This window comes from Schistocerca americana, chromosome X (genome assembly GCF_021461395.2).
Source record: "Schistocerca americana isolate TAMUIC-IGC-003095 chromosome X, iqSchAmer2.1, whole genome shotgun sequence".
NCBI lineage: Eukaryota > Metazoa > Arthropoda > Insecta > Orthoptera > Acrididae > Schistocerca > Schistocerca americana.
The window spans coordinates 670,183,835-670,209,671 of NC_060130.1; the positions used below are offsets into that span (position 1 = coordinate 670,183,835).

General features: G+C 37.1%; 1 protein-coding gene across 1 annotated transcript in view; it reads right to left on the reverse strand.

Moving 5' to 3' along the window:
• The window catches only part of LOC124554798 (protein jagunal), a 45,186-nt gene extending 19,621 nt beyond the window's left edge, over positions 1-25,565 (reverse strand). The window contains exons 1-2 of the mRNA XM_047128450.1: positions 25,316-25,565; positions 2,953-3,094 (exon numbers count right to left, since the gene is read on the reverse strand). Coding sequence (XP_046984406.1) covers positions 2,953-3,094; positions 25,316-25,404 — 231 coding nt within the window. The 5' untranslated portion in view covers positions 25,405-25,565. The remainder of the gene's footprint in view (positions 1-2,952; positions 3,095-25,315) is intronic.
• Between the last annotated feature and the right edge of the window lie 272 nt (positions 25,566-25,837).

Here is a 25,837-nt window from a genome sequence, read left to right on the forward strand (position 1 = left end):
TTTGAGGGAGGGGCCAAACAGCAAGGTTATCGATCCCATTGGATTAGGGAAGGAAGTTGGCCGTGCCCTTCCAAAGGAACCATTTCCTGAAATGATTTAGGTAATTGTGGAAAACCGAAATCGGGGTGGCCGGACGTGGGTTTAAATCGTTCGTCTTCCCGAACTGAGTCCAGTGTGCTAACCACTGCACCACCTCGCTTGGTAATTTTTCTGAGAAGGTGTTACATGTCATAGCATGCAACTATTTATTACATGGGAAGTGAAAACAGAAATGAAAATGTTACTCAATATTTCAAGGAATGTTTGTTTTGTATAAATGGTACATTTATTGTTGCTACGGGGTTAATTAATGTGTGCTAGTGCAGTGGAACATGACTCTGAGGTAGCCTGTTTCACCCCTGATGGTCAACATATTGTTATCTCATTAGAGATGGACCTGACGATTAGATTGTGGAAAGATGGGGAAGGAAATGGGTTGTGTCCTTTTCAAGGAAACCAATGTAAGATTTGCTTTAAGTGAATTAGAAAAACCATATAAAATCTAAATCTGGATGGCCAGATGGGGATTCAGACCCAAGTTCTCCTGAATATGGGTTCATTGTCTTAACCACTATGTCATCTTGTTTGGTCACTGGCAGGAGCAATTTTCTTCAGAGGAAATTGATCATCAGCAGAAACGAGACGGCATACAGTTCATGATCATTATACAGGGTGTTTATAAATGAATATCGGGGTTTTAACACTTTATAATACTTATTACATTTAACTTGCAGTTATAAATGATATGTCAAATGAAAGAGAAACTCAAACAGTTTTACCAAGAACCTTATAAATGTTCAATGTGAGCACCATTTGTCACACGGCACACATCAAGTCTATTTACCCATGCACCCAAGTGCTGGATAGGCCGCAAGGGGCCCAATGACAGGGATTGCTTTGCACAGCCTCCACGTTCACCCAATCTAATGCCATGCGATTTTTTCCTTTGAGGCTTCATCAAGGATCGTGTGTACATGCCTCCACTACCAGCAGACCTCCCTGAATTAAGAAACCAGATTGAAGCAGCTGTTGCTACAATCACTGGAAACACACTTATCAATGTCTTGGAAGAACTCGGCTATAGACTTGATGTGTGCCGTGTGACAAATGGTGCTCACATTGAACATTTATAAGGTTCTTGGTGAAACTGTTTGAGTTGCTGTTTCATTTGACACATCATTTATAACTGCAACTTTAATATGATAAATATTATAAAGCATTAAAAGCCCGATATTCATTTATAAACACCCTGTATCGTTCATCAATAGCCTGTATTTAGACCTATCCTGTGTGACACTTCATCATGATCTATCCACCAGATGTTGACAGAGTTTGACACCCCCCCCCCCCCTCTCGATGCTATTCTGAAACAACAAAAAACATGGTAACAGCACAAAGACAATGAAGTAGGGTGTGTGTGACCTTTCATTACAAGTGAAACAAAAACAACAAATAGTGATTCAATCCTTTTAGTTACAGCTGGAAGTATTGCACAGTCACTTCCAAAAGAATGAGAAAATGATGAATGATATTTATGAAAATTAAAGTAATTTTACACAATTGTATTTGATGTAGGTATGCAGCCTCACTGAATTGTTAACAATAAGTCGACAACATATACACCACCGATTGCAAACATTTATTGTAAATCTCACAAATGTAATTCCAGGTTAAAGCTACTATCAATGTGGTTTAGATGCTGAAATGTCATAAATGTCAACATGAGTACAAGAAATAAAATTGATGTGAGCTTGTGTGGCTCTTGACAGTGTTTGTTACAGATACTGTCAGTATTTGATGCATGGACACCATTCTCAAGAAACTGTCTCCTCGGTGTCTACACATTCTACATGTGTAGCATGAAACCACTATTGACAATCAATGAAACGGAAATAATTTTGTACAGTGAGTTTCTTTTAAAACAAATTCTATATAGAAATTAGAAATTATGATTTGTCATACTGTCTCCACCACAAGTCACTATGAAGAATATATTAAAACAACCTCCACCTTTTTTTTTTAATACAAACTGAAAATCTTACTGGGAATTAATAAGTAAGAAAGAAACACACATGAAGCACTAACTGATATTTTTCATTACAATTCAGAATTAAAGACAGCAGTACACACATACATGAACAGACATGCAATATTCACACATAAAAGACAAGAAAATTGAGGACAAGTACAACAGGTGAAAGTATCAATGGGGGGGAGTTATAAAATTTGCTCAATTAGACATGCCTTATTATTATTATTATTATTTTATGATAGATGCTTTTCAGTTCTCTCCAGAACATGGTAGAATAATGCAAATCTCATCTGCAGCCCACATAACATTCCTTTATTACTGTTACTACACAATACACACACCTCAAGGCAAAGAGATGGTTTGCATGCAATTTCTGATAGCAAAACAGTGTACGACAAATTGATGATATGAAATTTGAAAATAAAACTGAACTCAATTGCAAAAGTTTTCAGAAATACAAGCCCACATATGAATAAGTATGATGATTTCTTAAAACTAAAAGAAACACACAGAATGCAACAATGATGGTTTCCAAACCAATAATTTGATCTAGGAATACAGTACAATAGGAGCTCAGATTCTACACAAAACCTATTATGTATACATGCATGTACAAGCTGGTCTCTATTACATCCTTCCTTGAGACAGCAGGAATAGATTTTACTGCACTTTCAACACATGAAAAATCAATGCAATGGAATGGTTACACCATCATACATACAATATCACTCCACACTATCCCAAGCAAATTTAAGACTTCTAGAAGTGGAGAAACAAATGGAGCATGTCTGCTGAGTACTCTGTTCATACAGATGACATTTTGAAACACGAAAACAAAGAATATTTGCTTACAGTCACAAACAAAATATAAAATTGTATACCTCTGGGATCTGAAGTTCTTCTATTTCTAAAATGAATATATCCAAGCGATCCAGAATATCTGCAGACAGTTTTGCAAGCATCGCAAAGAATAATAAGTAGTGAAAAAATATGCAGTATTTAAGCCGTGATTTATTTAGAGCACTGAAAAAAATAAGGCACTGCATTACAAATAGAGTACTATTTCTAACATTATTTCCTTAAACCTCCCAGGACACAAATTGATGTACGATATAGTTAAAATAATGAGTATAATTAAGTTTACAAGTATACAGTAGTACTTTACTTTGTTGCACCAATTTATGAAGAATGTAGTTACGAAGTTTCATGTAGAAGAAGTTACTGATATAAGCAATAAATTATTATTACGTATTCTAAGTCACATTATTAATATGCAGAAATACATTATCCCATAATTAATTCCAAACTAGGAAATAGTAAGGAAATGCATGATCAACTGATTATTACGAGATTAAAAACCTATACTCACTGAAAAAACTGTAAGTAAAATAGACAACAGATCCACTGACTTTAAGAAAATTTCATGTTTCTGGACTTTTCCATTAGAAGATAAAGAGAGAAGAAGAAAGAGAAAAGTATAAGGAAATCAGAAAAGTAACTCATGTCCAGAATTAAGAGAGGTATTGAAGTTCCATAGAGCACAGCTTCAACTTTGCCATTTCACTGTGTGACGAATGTAGTTGAAAAATCCAGAAAGTTATTGAAAATATTGAAAAATTCAACAAAACACTAAAATAATACAACAGATTAATCTGTTACCTCCCTCCCTCTTACCTATCGTAAAGTAGTAACTTAGACCACCACACAGGATTTTAAAACCTCCATCAGGCTTCCAGAAGAAATTTTCATTATGCAGCGGAATGCGCAGTGTTATGAAACTTTGTGGCAGATTACAAATTGTGTGCCAGACTGGGACTCAAACCTGGGACCTTTGCCTTTCACAAGCAAGTGCTCTGCCAACTGAGCTACTTGAGCACAACTCAGGATCTGCCAGTACCTCATCTGCTACCATCTCCTGCATAAGTTGCAGGATTAGCACTCCCAGAAGAAAGGATTATACAGAGACATAGCTTAACCACACCATGGCAAATTGTGTGCAGAATGAATTTTCACTCTGTAGCACAGTGTGCACTGGTATGAAACTCCTTGGCAGATTACAATAAGACTAAGTGGAGACTGGGACTCGGTTCTGTTGGTAGAGCACTGGCACATGAAAGGCAAAGGTCCTAGGTTCGAGTCCTGATCCAGCACACAGTTTTACTCTGCCAGGAAGATCCATGAGGCACGCCTTACCACATAAGATATGCAAAAAAAAAAAATTATTTGGATGTAATGACAGCTCCTTGTTACTATATGAAAAGCAGTGAATTAAAATGTGGTTCACTGTGACTGATATATCGTGATACACGCATATGGAATGATTTACCTACAACAGAAGCCCACCTCATATTGAAGGTTCTTTTCCTCATGCCACACCTCATTAAGAGTGATTTCACTGGATCTGAAAAACTGGTACGAACTTTGCCAGGGACCGGCAGCTGCTTTAATTGCCATTTTGCATCTAATTCAGTTATTTTACCATAGATCTTTCTCCTCAATTAGCAGGTAATATTATGCACGAAAAAAGCATTTTATGCACTGTGCATCGTTGTTCTTACTTCCCATATATCCTGCTAACAAGAAACTTTTTTTTTTCTTTTCCACTGTGAAGGAGGGGATGTCCTGCACAAACTCAGCCCTTTTACCCACTATATAAATAATGGAGCAATCAGTTAATTCAAACATCTAAAGAAATTATTTTTTCAATGAAGTTTTGTCGTCTTTAGTGATTCTCTGTTATTGTACTAGAAGAGGGTGGCAGCTCAAACATGGGACAAATAATAAAATAAGATAAAAGAATTCTTTGGGTAATTGCAGATTGATGATGTCATAAGAAGCATCTGATAAATTAACAGACTGGGGTAGGTTATCTCACATTACAATAATGCCTCTTTTTTCTCATGGTTGAAAGATACTAGCCAATAAGTAGTAGTTTAACCTGGGTTTTTTAAATATTGATAATTTACATGGAATAATATTCATATAATTAACAAACTTTGAAGAATTAAGCATTTTAAAATTTGTGATTTATGAAGCTCAATGAAATTAAATTACAATCTATGTTAAAAACATAGAACTCCAAGAGATTTTTAAGAAATGCCCTGAGATTTCCACATAAAATCTCAATTTCCTGAGAATTCCTGGTTTTCCAGAAAATTGCCCCTCCTGAAGAAAGGAAGTCAGTTTGACTGAAATTTATAGAAGGAAACTAGAAAAGGATGGAAAGCAAACAGAACTATGACTAGGTTTAGATGCAGCAATAAAACTGTTGTAATTATAAATTAGAGGTAAAAACTGTGAGCTAAATGAGGATTCAAATCTGAAGAAGCTGTGAAGCAAGCCTTGCTTTGTTGCCAGCCTTATTAATCATGGTGTGTGCATGTATTACTTCCAGATGACTGGACTGTGTCAGCTGATAATATACTCTAATATAACAAAATCATCTTTGAACCACAATTATTTCTACTGAGACACTACAATTAAAGTCCTTGCCTGAAGTTCCTTCACATCTGGAAATGAAGTGTTCTGTAATAAAGTAAGACCAGGAACTTCACAGAAGTTTCAAAATCAAGAATAATGCCCATCAGGTACAACCCCAATAAATTAAAATACTGTCAAAAAAGTTACAATTTCCCCATCAAAATTACTGATAAAAGATAAAAGCCTGCCTTTCCAGCTATTCCTTCATTCACTTAAGAGTTGACTGAAGCTGTAATTAACAAAAGATGTGGGTGTATCACACAAATAATAATTCACCATTGATCAAGCATCTTTCTTATGCTACCTCTCAACACAATACGCAAATTGTACAGGGGAGTTTAATCCCCCCCCCCCCTCTCTCTCTCTCTCTCTCTCTCTCTCTCTCTCTCTCTCTCTCTCTCTATGTGTGTGTGTGTGTGTGTGTGTGTGTGTGTGTGTGTGTGTGTGTGTGTCTCTTTCTCACAGACAAAAATAGCTTAGGAGGATCTGATGAGTAAATGTCAATGTCACAAATGCTATATATACCAAAGGTATTTTATTGTGGAATTGCCACACATGCAATGTGGCCTTGTGTTCAAATGTGAAGAAGGGTTTTTTGGGCAACATTACCACAAGAACACTCAATTCCTTAGTACAATTCCCAGCTGGGTTGGAGATTTTCTCCACTCGTGGACTGGGGGTCATCATCATCATTTCATCCCATCACCGGCACGCGAGTTGCCCAATGTGGCATTGACTGAAATAGGACTTGCACTCGGCGGCCGAACTTTCTCAGATGGGGCCTCCCAGCTGGCAATGCCATACGATTATTCAGTTCCTTAGTACAAAAGTACCTTGAGTTAATCTGCCTTTGCCTTAAACTTTTTCGAATATATTGTGGTAGTCGTCGAATGATTATCCAAAGTGGAACTCTTACTTGGACCTACAGATTTATTTCATAACTTTCCAGATTTTTGTTCTCCTGACAGGAAAGTATATGACATTCTCTGTTGATTTTACCCTGTAAGTTGCCTGTACATGCATGCAGAATGGCATTTCTTTGTCCACTATGAACAGGCTGCTTTTGAAGCTGGTCCTAAGACTTTGGCATGGATAATTCTGTGGCTCTGTGGAAAACACTATTAACATAATTCACCACTTCCACATTTACACCACAGCATTCAAAGAAATACAACACTATGCACTACATCAAAATGAATCATGTCCACAACAAAAGATGTGGAGATCAGAGCAATGACTCTTGATGAGTGTCACTCATTAAATGGCACATAAGATGGATGTTTATGTGAGGACAAAGCTGCTCACAGAGGGAGGGGCTCGCAAAGCTTCACATGTTATGTAGCTCAAAATCTCAACAAGTGGAAGAAACAGTTGAACATATGCAATTTATATATACTTCACAACCACACTTATGGATTCTGGTACGGGATCCTTTTCCGTGTCCAGTCAGGAATAGTGGGTGAAAACTTAGTCTGTTTCCTTGTGAACTTGAATTTCTCTAATTTTATTTTTGTGAGATATATGTAGGAGAGGAAATATAGTCACTGAATCTTCTAAGAACGTGCTCTTTGGGGTTAAACACATTTCCTACTGATTCTTACAGTGTAACTCAAGTCTGCCATATGCCTTTTCTGCAATTAATCTTACATCATTATTTCACTTTGAATTTATCTGTATGCATATTACAGGTCTTTAATCGATGTGACTGTTTCTAGTGATTATTTGGCAATTTGTATAATCAAATAATAACAAGTCTTTTCACCTATTTAGGTACAAAACATTCTATCTATTTATGTTGAGGATGTCGGCAATCCCAGCACCAAGAGTGGATCCCCTGCAGCTCTTCCCGCATTTTACTGCAATGTTCTATGGATATGCCTTCTCTGTATACAACAGCATCATCCATGAACAGCCTTACAGAGTTTCAGACGTTACCCACTAGGCAATTGTGAAAAGTAATGGTCCTGTAACTGTCCCTTTGAACATGCTCCAACCTAGTGTTACATCTCTGTTAAGAAAATAGTCTTTATCATCTGTTGACAATGACATGCTGTGTTTTACTTGTTAGGAACTCTTCAATTCAATCACAAAACTGGCCCGATATTTTGTAAGCTTTTACTCTGTTCACTGAGCAACAGAGTAAACTGTATCAAATACATTTCGGAAATCAAGGAACATGGCATGAACTTGGGTTCTGGTGTCTATTGCCTTCTGGGTTTTGCGGACAAACAGGCATGATGGCTTTCACACGATCGTTCTTTGTGTAATCCATGCCAATTTTTTATCATGTTTCAGAAACATGTTAAAAAATTATACAACAAAGTCACATATACAACATAGGTCTACAGTTCCGTTCACATACTCTTCTCAGAAATAGGCATGCCCTGTGCCTTTGTGCAGTCACCTGTAATGTCTCATTCCTCCAGCAACTAAGACAGACTCGTACAGGTACTCCATCAGATCCAGTCACTTTTCCTCTGTTGATTAATTTAGATGACTCTCTTCCAAAATCACTTTATCTCAATATCTGACATTCTCGTGCTCGTGTGAACTGAAAGGAGGAATCAAAATAACAATTTTGAAAAACAGAAGTTAGCACTTTGGCCTTCTCTGTATCATCTTCTGTTTTGGTACCACTATGTAACTGAGTAGTTAACTTCATCTGCTGAACTAATGCAATGTTCATAAAAAACTCTTAGACTTTTCTGTGAAATTGGGAGATGAAAAAATATTACTTTTGAATCTGTAGACTGCTTCACACATAGCAAGCCTTACATTCCTTTAGGGTTAACCAGATTTTCGTTTGTCTACAAGTCTTTGACTATGTTTATATTGGTAGTGAAGCTATCTTTGTTTCTGAAGCAGCTTTCTAAAGCAGCTGATGAAGCACCACCGATCTTTCCCATCACCCACAATTTTGCTCAGCTGATACCTGTCTAAGGAGTATTGTAGAATACTCTTAAATTTTGAATATTTATATTTAGCACTTTCAATTTAGAATGGCATGTATAGGCAAGAACAATGAACACATCATCATATTCAGTGAAACAACTGCTTGCAATTGTAAGTGGTACTGGTGAACAGTGAAATGTGGTGATGACAAACAGACCTCTGCTCCAATTGATACCAAGTCAGTTGTTCTTGTTGAGACTGTAGTCCCTTACCAAAGATATATTAGCTTTTTAAACTGTATTTGTTGCAGGCACAAGCAGGAGTGTAGCTTTGAGGCTCAGTGGATAAGTCATCATAGAATGCAGGCTTTCATGCCTCATATTTGGTTTATGGGCATAAGGCCTCAGTCCAAGGCAAAGTTTTCAGCTTAACATTTCATCTTCCAATGCTGGAGACATCATTAGAGGTTTTTAACAACTCTGAAAGCAGTTAAAAGTCCCAAACAAGCTCAGCAGGTCGAACTGTTTATATGTATACAAGAAATGGTTCATTTGTGATGTCATCAGACATCTGCCTGGGACAAGGGAACCACCAAATTCATTCATCTGATACTGTGGTTTTAGCAAGACCCAATCATTCCTATGCTAAGAAGTGCAGAGAAGCCATAGAAATTCAAAAGCACAAAAAAACTCTAACAGAAAAGAAGGACTGAAATTATCTATGTCGTGGGCCTTAGTGCTAAATGAAACAAACAGTGCTAACTCTTCCCCACTAAAAGCTCCAAAACTTAACATTTGCATGACTTCATGATCTTAGGCAGTAGTCTGATAACATCAGTAACTGACCATTGAATGGATACATATTAATGGTTCAGCTCGTTGAGCTTGTTCGAGACTGGAACTGCTTTCTGAGTTGTTAAAGCCTCTGATGATGTCTCCAGCATTGGAAAACAAAACATCAGGCAGATAATTATGCCATGGGCATGGCCTTATGCCCATAAAACAAGTATCAGCAATAATTTAATGGGTAAGAGCCACGTTCCATATCTAATGACCTGGGTTCAATCCCAGGTTGGTCCTCGGATTTTTTTGCCACTTATTGCTTCTTTCTCCTTTGGAAATAGATGTTTGATGTGAAAAATGTCAAGCTGTACTGTGGTTCTGAAAGCGCATTAAACTGTAGGCCATCGTGTAACTGGCTAGGTAAAACAGGCTAAAGGTTGGAGGAAGACAAGTGAAAATCTCTCCCCACAGGACTATTACAAAAAACTGTGGCGTTCCACTCGAACTTCGGTTTGATGACAGCTTTACTTATGCACAGGTAATTATACTAAGGCAAAATGCTGTCATTTCACACAGATACGTTGCTGATCATTACTTTATAAGCTATTGCTTATGAGTCTAGCTGACCCACAACATGCACTTACAAATGCCACTTAGCTGTTACACTTAGAAGCACAAGGTAATCACTGTAATTCATCCATTTTGAGATACTCAGATTTACAACAGGCATTTTCTTAATTCAGGAAAATTGTGTAGCAAAAAGTGAGTGATGCATTACCTTGAAGGACTACTATGCTTCACAGGAGATATTCACACAATGACATACAGTGCACTATTTCTTTCTTCCTGCCATAGTATAGAAAATGGGTAACTGTACAAGCAACTGACAAAAACCTGCAAATGGAGAATGATATCCCTCTCTTGTGCACAGACGTTCTTTATTCATTGTAGGTCGTTTTGCTAATATCTTGAAGGCCACATGGGACTCAGAATGCATTATCACACTTCATGGTGATCAAATCTGACTTTGAAATCAACAAATGGAAACTCCAGGTTGGATTATCAACAATATTAGGAAAAGGATAGATTGCTACTCACCATACAAATGACCCATTGAGTAGCAGACAGGTACAATGAAAGGAAACTGACTTTGATATATTCATACATTATTGATACACCAAAATCCATCTTTTTGCCATTTCTCTATGATCTTTGTATAATTGTAGACTCCTGTAAATACTATTTCTGCTATTCTTCAAATAGTTTTGAGGTAATATTTATAATGTGTTCACATGTGATAAACATCTTACTACCGTTATGCTATAGGAAATTCTCCAGCATAGTCTTTTTTGGGATGGGTTGTAACTGTTGAGACATACTGACTTGACATTGAAGATTTTAGACTTCTTTCATAAATTTTTGACTACACGTATCCAGTATAAAGTATACCTTTTAGGGACAATAGTGAAGAATGATACATTTTGATCAGTGATACTATGCAGCATTGTCATTACAATGCTATACAAACACATACATTTTAACTATCAAAGTATTGAGACCCTATGGAATATGAGATTTTTTGGGCGGGTATGTTGTTGTTATTAATGTCTTCCAGAAAGTAAAAATATATCAAGATCCAGATTTCAATAACTTATAGTGGACAATAAAGGGAATTTTCTGACATACATAAGTAAATTTTAACATTTATACAGCCAAACTGTGATACAGATTTTAATTTTTTGCTTTTCAATGGTAGTCTACTACACACTTTTTCTGTGGCATTGCGAACAACCTTCGAAGAAGACTTCAACAGCCAAACAAGTATGGAAGTTGATTAAACAGTAACGAGACAACAGTACCACAAACCACTGCCCTTCCTTCATGACACCAAGGTCCCACAAACATATGTCCTTCTACAGTACCAGTGGCAAGCAAACATTTAACTCAGGTGAAGTTTGAGTGTTTACCTGACCAATCGAAGGCCAACGGTTCATGTGTCACTTTAGTGGTGATCGGACTACTTACTCACGAAACTCCTCAAACTTTCACTACGTATAAAGCAGTTGTAAAACTGGAAATGGTTTACGTTTATAGCAGATCCTGTAAAATTGTTGGAGCAGCACTGGGGCTGGATGCTGAAAGGTATTATGATTGTACCAAGCACCCACAATCTGTCTTAGCAAATATTATAAAAAGAATTTCAAAAAACTGGAAATGTTGGAAAAGAAAACAGCAACTGCTGAGAGAAAATGTAACTAACTTTTCAACATCAGTAACAGACAATCCACGTCACTATGAGACAACTTGTGTGTGCGAGTGGGATCAAGCCCAAGGAGTATTCCACAAATAACTTAGACCAGTGGATTTTATCTTTATCACATTGTACATCATTAACAACTTCATGGCAATGTCTTTCAAAATCAGTTACAGTTCTCAGAATGGCTTCTACAAAAGCGGCAAAGGGACATGGTATTTCTATGTAAGATTTTGTATAGAGATTTTCACTTACAAACTACAGGCAAATCAATCTTCAAAATGTGTACTATAGGCCACCTGAAAGCCCACCCAAGGTGAGAGAAATTGATGATCAATGACATTGGTCTGTCAATATATGGTGTGAGCTTTTCATGTCATTGGTCACTGCTTTATTGCTGGGATTCTAAATAGACACAAGTATCTACAGCTTCTACTACATGTGCTGCTGCAGTTACCAGGAAACACCCTATTGGACAGCAGGCAATCCAAGTGACACAAACAGGACAGATGACTCACCAGTGCTGCACAGCATAGTTAAATATAAAATACCGTATGCATGAAAAATAAACTTAAGAAATCAAGTAAATGGTGAGCATGTTGCCACATTTTCCACTGAGCAGGTGTACTATAATTCTAACACTGACTCATTCCATATCATAGCAAGAGCTTGTAATTATGATCCATGGAACATGCAACCCACACTTAATTTTTCTGTTTGTTATACATATTATTATGTTATCTGCAAGCATGAAGTATCAAATTGCCTATACATACTATAAGCTAACATGTATACTATCATATCCAAGTTAACAGTTATCCTTGTCAAGAAAATTTACATCAAAATGTGAAAGAAATCACCCTTCACAAGTCAGCATGTATATGCACTGCACCACAAATTTATCAAAAACAAATGTACATTAAATTTCTCAGCCAGCATAGTAAAATTTATAATGTTAATAAAATGAAAATGAGACAACATTCTAAAACCTGGTCTGTGCACAGTAGACATGATACATTTATATAAAATAGTTTCTGTACTGCTGTAATATGTTCTCCACCACATAACAACGGCAATGGGTCTAACCTTAATCGATAATTATATTACAAAGATGTGGATTTCAAAGACGTTTCTGTCTCATGATTGTAATATGATGTCTGCCACAGAACCCAACGCACGGTGTTTTCCGGTAAGTTGCATTTCATTTCATGAGAGAATGAATGTGTGTCACAATTCAGGTTTACCTTAATATCTGATAAAAACCACACTCTCTCTCAATATGCAAGTTACTTAAAACATTGGAAGGCTCTCTGATAGCAGTCATATTACAGTTGACAGGCAACATCATCTGCATGTTTGTAATGCTGTTATTATCATGTTTAACACAGAAGCCTATTTGCAAATGTCAGATCCATTGATATATGTCGTACAACTGTGACAGATACTAGTTGATATGTGATGTAGAAAACATATGACAGTAGTACATTAAGGTATTCAATGATTTTATATAAATATAAACGTCTATTGTGTATAGTTTTAGATGAGCGTTTCAGTCTCCATTTTATCATCATTATGGATTGTACAGTACTAGCTGAGGGATGTAACGCATGTATGTTTATGTACATATGTGGTGAAGTGCATACAAAAGCCAGTCTCTTAAATTGTGGTTTCTTTCCGGTTTTCATGTAAATTTTATCGACAAAGACAATGGTTAATTTGGAAATGATGTTTTAAGTGTTAACCTATCCTACCAAGATGTTTCTATTATAATGTTCTTTTTTATGTGAGTTCCTATATGCAACTTCCTGCACATTATTGTTATGATTCATGTAGAAATAATTTTGAATTTCCATCATTTCTTGTGGTATTCTTCCTGTTATGTAGGACAACTTGAAAATGGTATTTCCTACCACAACTAAAAGATTTTAGGTCTGATTCCTGGTCAATGCAAGGATTTTTTCTAGCATTAAATAACACTTAAGTCTGGCAGTCCTTCATGTATGTCAGTAATGGAACATTGTAAAACAGTTAGTATGCCTTATGAAACTACAGGGTGAATTCATGTTTGAATAAGTGCACTCACAGAAGAAAAAAGAAAGAACCTCACAACGGGGCATGCTTTAGGTGTTTTGCAGATTTAAAATTACTTAACTATTGAATGACAGGACCTACTAGTTTATAAGTTATAGCCTTCTATAAAAATGAGAATAATCCCAATTTCAAAGGAAGATAAACAGCCACTAACATAAGACTATGAGGTGGGACAATAATAGTGATACTAGCCACAACTACACAACTTTGGGCTCAAAATAAAACTTGTGGGGGGAAAAAAAGGAAAAGAAAAAAGGGTGCCTAATCAAACAACAACTCTGAAAAGTAAGCAAAAGTGAATCCTCCTTCACATTATCTGTCCATCTTATTCCACAGAAGGATTTGTGTCTAGACAGAAGGAGCAGCACGAGTAATACAGAAAAGAAACCCATTTCCTTTTCTCTGTAAGTCTATCTGTATAGAAGACGGTTGTGGGGTCTCGACCATTCAATATGAAATGTCAAATCAAATCCCATCCAGCCATCTAAATTTCCAGTTTTATTTTATTTGTGCTACCAGTTTCAGTATTACATTACACCATCTTCAGCGAAATGTAATGCTGAAATGGGTAGCATAAATAAAACTAGAAATTTTGATGGCTGAAGGGGTTTTTATTTGACATTTTACATTTATTTTGTTTACTAAATGTAACTATGTCACAACAAATGTATAAAATGTTATTAAATTTAAACCCTTTTGCCATTTAATTACTTGTAAATGGGCAGCATGTAATTGCACATAACAACAAATCATGTATATGTAGCCAATTAACATGCTAAGTATGCACACAACAACAAACATCTAATTTCGTAAAATTAGTGTGTTCTTCGGTGGTTTCAAACTTCTACATCTGTCATATATGCATCTCCTATCAATGTATTAATTTTTTTCTTTAACAGGTTTTTTCCCTTACTCTAGAGAACTACTTTCACCACTTTTTTTAGCTGATTATTCTTCAAAAGAGACTATCCTATTCAGTCATTACCATATCATGATATAAATTAATGTCTGCTTCACAGTCCAAATACCAATTGATCTCCATTCCCGACTTATCCTCACCTAATCCTATCCTACTACGTTTTATATGTGTGTGTGGGAACTCCTTACAGGAGCCTCGTTATGAAAACACATTGTTTAAAAGTAGAGTAAGTCAAGCATTTAGCGGCAAGCCTAATCCTTCTAGACCTGAAATTACTTCACCAGAAATAACAACATTCCCACACTTGGATAATATTATATGGCTGGTCTTGAATCAAGATATTATTACAATGGCTTATAAATCCAATACGCTGATTTTAACTAAAAGCTACAAAATAGAAATAAAATTGAATAAAGAAGAGTAGGGTTAGCTTACACACACAAATTTAATATTAAGAGATGAGCATTAAACTAAGAATGTTTGATTAAGAGCTAAATAGTAAGCAAAATTGGGGAAGTTACATAAACACTGCACATTAAAGGCAGGAAAGGACAACTCATGCCCAAGTTTAAGTTAACAGAGATACAATTTAAAACAGTGTGCTGGGCCAAGATTCAGGGATCCACCCTGAGTTTCTTGGAAAGTGTACAACCAATCAAGCCATTCAAGCATAACATATGGACTAACTGAAAGTTCTAACTTCCCACAGACAACTGCTTATTCCTTTCAAATTCTGGTTAGGCCAAGCTTCCCTGTATGTGCTTTACCTTGGAGGTTTTGATATCGTAATACTAGGAGATAACTTCTGCAGAGTTTAAGAACAAAGGGAAGGAACGTATGACAAGTTAAAACTTTCCTGAATCTTTGTCTTGAGAATAGTTTTTTACTTGAAGGTACACATTGTACAGTTGAATAAAATGAATGAGTTCAATATTTATTACAGTAGGCAAAGTCAGCCTATTTCAGACATACTGTGTACAAAAAATAAAAACTGTCGTCTACCAACAGATTGGTTTGACCACCACAGTGCTCTACTAAGCACAGGCTCATTAGAGATGGTATAGTCACAGGGCACCTAAGTTCGGAACTTGTGTGAAATTTACATGCATTTGTCTCAACATACATTATTATAATTCTGGTTCTATCCAGATACAGCAATGAAACTTATTTCATTGAAAAGCTAATGAGTAGAGCTCTTCATTGATTTTTCAACACGGTGGGTTTCACATTGAAGGTCACTGACTTTATATCTTAAAACACCCCACCTTCAATTTTTAGGAAAAAAAGAAATGTATGTTACTATAAACACGGTACACCAAAGGCATCATGCCCAAAATTTTATCCTGTCAGCATCAGTACACTATTAAAATGCAGTAGGTAGTTCACAAACATGAAACATTTATTATTAAAAACTGCAACTCATAAGTAATCTTGTACATAAATATAGTTTATATAATTGCAGTGGTAACGAGAACAATTGAGACAAATGCATGTAACTTCAATGAAAAGGCGATATAAAGAGGTTGCATCTCGTCTCACAAGTCTCCAACTAAATTTTTTATGTTCATCATATCTAATGCAGGGTTAGTGTATGTCCTTGCAGTTGATGTCACATTCTTGCGAGAATGTCACATGCTCTGATAACACAACTGTCTTGTTTGGCAAGGAAGACAAATTATGGAGATGTTAAGCTAGCCTGTACATCATTTCTTCATTTGTAAGGCATATTCAACCCACCAATGACGTCACGCATGTTAACAGCATTTCATTTACCATAGCAACCACTGGCTATTTTATGCTCACTGAAGAAGCAGAATATGCCTTTGTTTTCACTATACTTTCGTTATTGCAGTAGATATTACACAATGAAACTTATGGGTTTCTAGAATCATCCTTGTATTCCTAAACATTGCTTCAGCTTGGCAAAGTCTTCATCGTGATGGAAAACAGGTGTATAGTGAACAAAACATGAAAGAATATTTTCTTTGCACCATTGAAACAACTGCTGTGATGTCAAACCATGGTTTCCATGAGGCTGCTTGAGGTTGACAAGTGTGGATAATCTGTCCACAGTCCCTGCAACCCATCACAAGGTTGTTAACCATGTGCTGTAGGAGGGGGGAAAATTGCCATTCTGCTGTAACATCAAAGTTTTCCTCACGGTAGAGCATATTCATGACCTTTTTTGTATTGGGCAACACATCCATTCAGAAAGTAATAAACGTGCTTTGGAGCTGTAAAGTGACATTTTATGAAATTGGTGAAATTGTGCTAGAAAGAATACACACACACTGTATTGTACGGAAGGCAGTCAGCTATTTCCACATATGAAACATGGTGTTAGTATTTGCAACTCTGTAGTAAGCTATGAATGGGTGAACTGTAACCTGTGAATTTTTCCAGTGAAACCCTGCCACTTCAAGGTGAATATGTAATTCTTGGCAAATTCACAAAAAAAAAAAAAAAACATTATATTAATTTACTTAAAGTTGTTTAGTGATTTTAAAGAAATGTAACTGCTGCTGGATAATAAATGAGTGTGTTACAAGCTGCCGTAAATTCAATGAAACCTTCTGTTGATTTGTTATAGTTTATAGCACTACCCTGCCTGTAGTTAACCAACACTTATATGTAAGTTTGTCAATCCAATTTGTACGAAACAGTTCATACAGATAAGTCAGTTTTGTTGCACTTGGATAATAGGGGCTTGCACCTAACCAACATGCTGTTAAGTGCAGGACTGCACATATGATGGTAATGTGACACACACACACACACACACACACACACACACACACACACACACACACACAGAGAGAGAGAGAGAGAGAGAGAGAGAGAGAGAGAGAGAGAGAGAGAGAGAGAGAGAGAGCAGGGGTCCCATACGCAAGAACACAGTGCTTTGGTCACAATTCACAAAGTTTTGAGAATTCAATATTTACATCTAGTGCAACACTAGCTGCTGGTGGTTATGCACTCCAATTCCACTTTCTTCCACAGACACACTATCTTTTCTTTCTTGCATCATATAGCTCACAGTAAAAATCATATACAGGTCAGTTTCCTCACACAATGTCTTACCCTGCTTTGGATTTGATGACACGAATATACCATGTCCTGCTACTATTTTACTTTTGTACCATGCAATCTGAAGTGGAACATTTTTTCATAATTTTCCAGATACTTCAGCTCTTTCAAAGTACAGTAAAAAATTATATTTTGTGGCACATAGAGTCTGAATTGAGAAACTTATCTTTCAGCTGGACTATGATTTCTCTGTCTCCATTTTTTTCATGCTCTTCTTTTTCCAGTTATGCCACATAAGTATGTTCCAACAGTGAGACAACCATCTCAATTTTTGCATTGTGTACCATATCTCGCACTGCAGCTTCTCTCTTCACAAGAGTGTCACATAAATACAAAAGTACATTATTTAAAGAATCCAGTGACAGAGCCAATTCTATTTAATCTTCTCTGGAAGACCCTAGCACAGCTAAGCCAACATCCTCAGGGGTTTATGAGTTTTGTGATATTTGCTTTCTACATTTGCTGCAAATTTCCCACCTAGCAATATAGCGCGGCAATTGTTTACCATCTTCTCCTGAACATTCCTCAAATTTTTCTGTATTCTTGCATGACCAGTTGCTTTAAATGGATTGATACACTACAATTTGACTTGAAACCAATTATTTTTACAAACTATTACTAAATACTACTGCACAGCAGATGTACACTGCATTTTGACTTAACTAGCAATACTTGCGAATCAAGGTAATGATGACTGGCTGAAATAAAAGTATCTCTGAATGGCTGTTTACAGCAAGAAATGTTAACCAATTGGACAAAATACTAGTGAATGCTGTTCTTAAAATAAAAAATGGATGCACAGCTGCTCACTCCATTTTGTTAATGTGGGGGTGGAGATGAAATAAATTTTTGGGCATGATGCATGTGTTATCTTGATATTTACCATGCTTATAGTAACATATTGCACCAATACAACATACCTTTTCCAAAAAAAAATGAAGATGAGGTGTTTTGACATATTCAAGGTCAAACATCACAATCACTGACCCTTAATGTGAAAATTCTTAGAAACCCACCATGTCGCACGTCAATGTAAAGTTCTGCTCGTTAGCTATTCAATGACATCAGTTTCATTAATGTATCTGTATTAGGTACCAGAATTTTAACCATTTATGTTGAGAAAGATGCACATAAATTTCATACAATTTCTGAAATTTGCAGACCTGTAAGTTTTTTCACAATTGTCATCTACCTCTGCTGACAGGTAGTTTTTTATCTCTCATCTAGATCATTGAATGCACTCAAATTAAATTTATGAGTGATCTGTGTTGAGCGCTGCTTTGAATTGATGTGGAACTGCCCAAAGGCGACTGAAGTAGTATATTATAGAACAGACCCTGGCACTGACAGAGAACTGAGGACTACAGCTTTTGGTTTTTAATTTAGCATTTACCAACCAAGCCATTGTACATTAAGTACAGTCATGAAACTTCCTGGCAGATTAAAACTGTGCACCGGTCCCAGACTCGAACTCGGGACCTTTGCCTTTCGCGGGCAGTCATAATTGTAAACTGTTTCATGTAATTTAACTATAAAATATGTACATAAACACCACAAAATATTAATCCAAATCGTATCAACTTTCAAAGTGTAGCTTGTTTGCATACACTCACTCGAAATGGTGGGTCAACGGAGGCATCCGATCCCACCAGTCTGCTTTGACCCATGACATAAGAGTGTCATGGTGTGTGACATCATTATGGTGTAAGGGTGTCGTAATGTGCGATGTCATTATGATGTGGAGTGCAGTTTACGAGTTGGTTGTGTTTGTAGATGTCGTTTTGTTATGATGGTGATGGTGGTGTGTGTGTGTGTGTGTGTGTGTGTGTGTGTGTGAACGTTATATGGTGTATTGGGTTCATTTGAGCTTTGGTGGTGGCAGTGTGCAGTTTTTCAGTGTGCCTGTACTGAAGAATTGAAGTTGATTTCAGTGAGTTATTAATTAATTGTTTTTTGTTTATGTGATTGCGTTGTCGATAGGAGATAGGTGTTGTTAGTTTGCTGTTTGTCATGTGGTAAGGTGTTTAATTTATGGTGTGGGTTCTTTAGTTAGGTATGGGTACGACTATAAAATGACTTGAGGAGATTTCGGGATTGCAGGCGGTCATCGTAAACTTCACTCCAAGATATTTCAGCTGGACAACTGCCAGCCATCTTCAGGTGAACCGAACGAGGACTGACGAAGACGTTCTCAGCTCCGTCTTATATAGTGCACGTGTTGACGTCGCGGAGACAGAAGGACCACACCACCCAGCAGCAGCATCCTCACTGGTGGAACTGCAAGACTCAGCTGCTGTCGGTACTGTTGCTGGCCGCAGCTATCGAAGTCTTCTGGCGTCTTCAGTTGGTAACCACTGTCATGGTTCATTATATTTTCCGCAATGCGTATTTCCACAGATTCTTTGATAATGGAGTCTCAAAACGCTGCTGCTGTGGCCAAAATCGAAGTTTTGTCAAACTCCATTGAATGTCTGTTGGAAATACAATGTTCCGCAACTGCAGACTTACTGGGTTGAAGTAGTTGAGTGCAACGCCGATGTTCTGTACAACGTTCTTTCACTGTATGCGCTGTCTGTCCTATGTAAGTCATACCGCATTGACCCGGTATTTTTATAAATTCCCACTTTCCGCAGTAACAAATCATTCTTCACCGCTCCCAGCAGATCCGAAATCTTAGAAGGTGGACAAAAAACAAGTTTTAGATTGGTATTCTTTTTGTAGGGAAGTGTGTTCGGAATATGTGAAGTATAGGGGTAAGTTGGGTGGGCCTGGAGTGGTGGTCGAGATACATGAATCTCAGTTTGGGAAGAGAAAGTATGGGAGAGGTAAGTCTCCGGTTGGTTTTTTTGTGTGTGTGTGTGTGTGTGTGTGTGTGTGTGTGTGTGTGTGTGTGTGTGTGTGGGGAGGGGGGGGGGCGTTATTTTGGGGGTGGAGGTAAGGGGATTGTGTTTTCAGGGTTTTGGAGGGTGTTACTAAGAGGAAATTGGTGGGATTAATTGAGGAGTATATAGAGGGTTGGGGAAGAGGGTTTATGATCATTTAGTTGTAAATCAGCGTTTAGAGTTAAAAAATATGAAACTGGAGCGTGTACCAATACAATAGAGGGGTTTTTGGAGGGGGGGGGGGTTAAATCAGTCATAGGTAGGGGAAAGAGGCGCTCTTCTAACCTGAGTATTACTACCGAAAGAGCATCCCTGGGGAGTATTGTATTTTTCGAGTTTTTCTGAGGCCAGTTAGTAAGATGTTAGTAGAAGGGGTTTAGTATGTGTGGGGGGGGGGGGGGGTGCATTGTGGGTTGAGGATTTAGGCAGGTTAGATTGTAGGGGGCGGGGGGGGAGGGGGGTGGTTTTATGACTATGTTGCAGAAGATCTGTTTTATTTTGTGGTTTTTATTTGTTGAGGGATTTTTGTTTTTTGGGAAGGGGGAAGTGTAGTTTGGAGGGGGGAAGAGGTTGGGGTTGGTAGGTAGTGAGTGGTTTTGAAGATTTTTGGTTTGTGTGTGTGTGTGTGTGTGTGTGTGTGTGTGTGTGTGTGTGTGTGTGTGTGTGTCATTGGGGTCGCTAAGCTAGTGTGTAGTGCCGGAATTCTTTCGTGGTAAGTAGTCATTTTTTTTGGGTCTATTGTTTGCGAGTTGTGATGTTTTGTAGGGTTTTTGATGTGTCGTGAGTTTGGTTTTATTTATTGCATGTGTAGGTGTTTGTTTTTTGGTATCGTCAGCTGTGGTTGATCTATGTAGGTTGAGGAAAGTGTCCAATCCCAATTTTTGTCATTGAAAATGTATGTGTTTTGGTATCGTCAGCTGTTGGTCTATATAGGTCAAGGGATATGTTCGATTCCAATTTCATCGTCGTAGCTGTATTTGCTTTGGTATCGTCAGTTGTAGTTGACCTATATAGGTCAAGCGAAGTGTTCGATTACAATTTTTGTTGTTTTTGGTGTTGGTTTTGTGGTACCGATAGTTGCGGCTTGACTCCAGTTTTTGTAGTTGTATGTTTTTATTTTGGGTATCGACACTTGCAGTTGAGTTATGTAGGTGAAGGGAAGTGACCAATTCCTGTGGATTTTCTGGGTGTAGCGGAATGTGGGAATCTTGTGTTGTCTTTCATCGGTTTTTTGTCATTGTTTTGTGAGGTTTTGGGTTGTAGTGTGTGGTTTTATATGTTCATATTTAGTTTGTCCCCACCCAAAAAACCCAGTGGTTGTCGCATTAGTTTGGTTATATTTTTGGAGGGAAATGTTACTGTATTTATATGTATTTTCGTGTTTGTTGTCGTGTTTATGTAGGGATGTCACAGGCACCATATTCAAGACGTTGAGAATGGTAATTTCCGCCATATTGATGACATCATGGGTCGATGCAGACGGGTGGAATCGGCCACTTCTGTAATCCCCAAATGGTTATTATAATGGTAATGAGTTCAAGTTTAATTTTTATACACTTTTCATTTTTGCTACAAGTCACGCATATTGCATCATTACAGCTCATTCAACTTTAGAGAAATCTTACAGTATTAAATATTTGTTTATAACTATTTTCATTTCCCACAGTAAGGTTATCAGAGATTAAATACTACACAATTTGTTACAAATAATGGGCTTTAAAATACCAGTGCAAAGAAAAGAAACATTCTAGTACTCACAAGAAGTTTATAAGTGAAATCAAACATAGGAAGGATGGAAGACTAATGTAAAATCCTTTTGACAAAGAGGTAGTTAGAGACAGAGCACAACCTTGGATATGGGGAAGTTGGGGAAGGAACTGGCCAAGCCTATTCAGAGGAATCATCCTGACATCTGCCTTAAGCGATTTTAGAGAAATCTAGGAAAAGCTAAATCTGATGACCAGAGGGGGATTTGAACCATTGTCATCGCAATGTGAGTCAACTATTGTACCACCTTGCTTGGTAAATCAAAGTCTGATAGAGGATTTCTACTTCCAGCTATCGAACAAGATTCTCTTTTATTTAAAGTCAGTGCAAACTCAGTCTATCTATAATACTGCCCTCTTCTTGCAAACACAAAGTGGTGTATTCTTACACAACTCTGTTTTCTATAAATGACTAGGCCCTACTGCAATTTGTATAATGCAATTTTAAGTATTTAAATTGTTAACATATGATAAGTCATTAAATCTGTGGATACAAGTTCAACTGTAGATTAGATTAGATTAATAAACACTAACACTTTGCAAACACTGTCTACTGGACAGATAACCCATTAATAGATTTAATATACAATACTAATTAAAATGAAAGAAACTGAAAATAGGTATGAAATTACAGAGATGGGCCTGGAAAGTTCATAAGAACAGAGACTGTTGAGAGTTTTAGACGTGAGCATTAGGCAATGACAGGCTACAACAGGGGATAAGAATACAGTAGAAGATGAACACGTAACTTTGAGAGATGAAATAGTGGAGGCAGCAGAGGATCAAATAGGTAAAAAGGCAAGGCCTAGTATAAATCCTTCGATAACACAAGTAAATATTGAATTTAACTGATGAAAGAGAATATACAAAAATGAAGCAGGAAAAAAGGAATACAAAAATCTAAAGTACAAATCTGGCAGGAAGTGCAAATGGCTAACCTGGAATTGCTAGAGGGAAAACCTAAGGATTTAGGAGCATATTTCACAAGGAGAAATATCGATACTGCCTACAGGAAAAACAAGAGACTTTTATGGAAAAGAAAAGCAGCTGTATGAATCTCAACCGCTCAGATGGAAAACCACCCCTACACAAATAAGGAAAATGTGCAAGGAGTATCTCGAAAGTTAATACACGGAAGATTATAGACATGGAAGAAGACGTAGATGAACATACAATGGGGGTATGATACTGTGAGAAGAATTTGGCAGAGGACTGAAACACCTAAGTAGAAACAATGCCCCGGAAGTAAATGAAATTCCATCAGAACTACTGATTGCTTTGGTGGAGCCAGCCACAGCAAAACTCTTCCATCCTGTGTGCAAGATCTATGAGACAGGTGAAATACCCTCAAACTTGAAGAATGTAATAACTGCAACTGCAAATATAGCAGTTGTTGCCACGTGTGAACGTTACTGAACTGTCAGTTTAATACATCACAGTCACAAAATACCAACACTAATATTTTACAGAAAAATACAAAAACTGGTAGGAGCTGAACTTGGTGAAGATCAGTTTGGATTCCAGAGGAATGTAGGAACAAGGCAACGCTGATGCTCCATCTTCCCTTGTGAGGAAGGTTAAGGAAAGGCAAACCTATGTTAATAGTATTTGTAGACTCAGAAACATTTTGACAATGTTGAATGGAATATTTTCTTGTAAATTCTGAAGGTAGCAGGGAGTAAAAGACTATTTGCAACTGTACAGAAACCAGTGGCAATACTAATTGTTGGGGGGCATGAAAGGGAAGCAGTGGTTAAGCAAATAGTAAAGGAAACAAAAGAAAAATCTGGAGTAGGAATTAAAGTTCAGGGAGAAAAAGTAAAAACCTTCAGGTTTGCCGTTGACATTGTAATTCTGTCAGAGACAGAAAGATTAACTGAACAGAATGGACAGTCTTGAAAGAATGATGTAAGATGAACAACAACAAAAGCAAAACACAGATAATGGAATGTATTCAAAATAAATCATGCTATGCTGATGGAATTAGATTAGGAAATGAGACACTTAGAAAGTAGTTGATGAGTTTTAACATTTGGGCAGTAAAATAAGTGATGATGGCCGAAGTAAAGAGTATACAAAATGTAGACTGGTAAGGGCAAGAAAAACATTTCTGAAGAAGAGAAATTTGTAAACATCGAACATAGATTTAATTGTTGTGACGTCTTTTCTGATTGTATTTGTATGGAATATAGCCATGTATGGAAATGAAAGACGGACAATACACATTTAGACAAGAAGAGAATAGAAGCTTTTGAAATAGAGTGCCACAGAAGAATGCTGAAGATTTGATGGCTAGATAATGTAACTAACAAAGAGGTGCTGAATAGAATGGGGGAGAAAAGAAATCTGAGGTACAACCAGATTATGCCTATTACTGTCTCCCAGGAAAGATGTTAAAGCAGCAATATTGTAGGAGGGAGTACTGGACAGTAACTACGAAAATATACGTGATGACTATGACAAGGCTTCTGTTGGAAGATCTCAAGGTAAACATGAAACACACATGATGTAAATTTTACACTGCAAGTTTGGTCTGGTGAAGTTGGGGTACAGCTCACCACTATTTTGGGTAGTCCGACTACTCTTTAGTAAATTGGTCAAACAAGATCTGCACTGTTCCATTACAATGACGATGTTCAATGCATTTCCAAATACTGATAAAATCAATCATTCTTCTTTATAGCCTTGATTAATGCAGACTGGTTTGTTAGTTTTTAATAACGTGGAATGACACTGAATCACAAAATCATAATTTCTAGAAAATTTGCGCGATAAGAAAGCGCTTAAACCGGAAAGTTATTTATTCCAAAACTTTCACATGCAAATACATGAATCCGCAATCTAAACAGTTTCGCTGAAACTCCCATTGATTACCATCTACTCCAATCACACGTTTCCTTGCGTCATAATTTACAGCTGGTAAAAACTCTGAATGTTACAAGCATAAGAGATTCTTTATGGAACTTAGTTGGAAGTAACTTCATTTGTGTTTTTTAAACTACGTACAGCATGTTTTGGTTTAAGAAACAGACGATACCTAAAGTAGTGACAAGCAAAGTTCAAATAACCTACTTAATTAAATAACACAAACCTAATCTGATACTGTGCTGCTACACGCTGTCGATGCACAAAATCAGCTCCATCCGTGCCAAGAGCGATTGGTCCACCTTTTGAAGCCATAGCAAGACAGTTGTCAAAGCTCAACTATAACACACTTCAATTCACTGTATTCAACACAAAAAAAAGTTTTGTGCTACTCGTTATTTCTTTCTGCACGCCACTAGAACAACACACACATGTCGTATACCAAAACCCCTGATCGAGATATTTTTACACCCCCAGCTAATCCACAAATTAGCATCAGTCACATCTTTGCAAATCAACATCTTTGATACCGATTTCATTGAAATGAGCCGCCTTCTACAGGTGCTCAAAACTTGCAGATCCAGACCACTCACCATAGCCTCAAGGATCACATGGAGTTTTTCAATTTACATTCAGAGTCAGGAAATAAAAGCCGAGTAGTGTTGAAAGTATTAAAAACGGAAGCAAATGAAGCATCCCCTAAAATAGAAAATATCAATCTGAATCATAAAAAATAGTGTTTCTGATC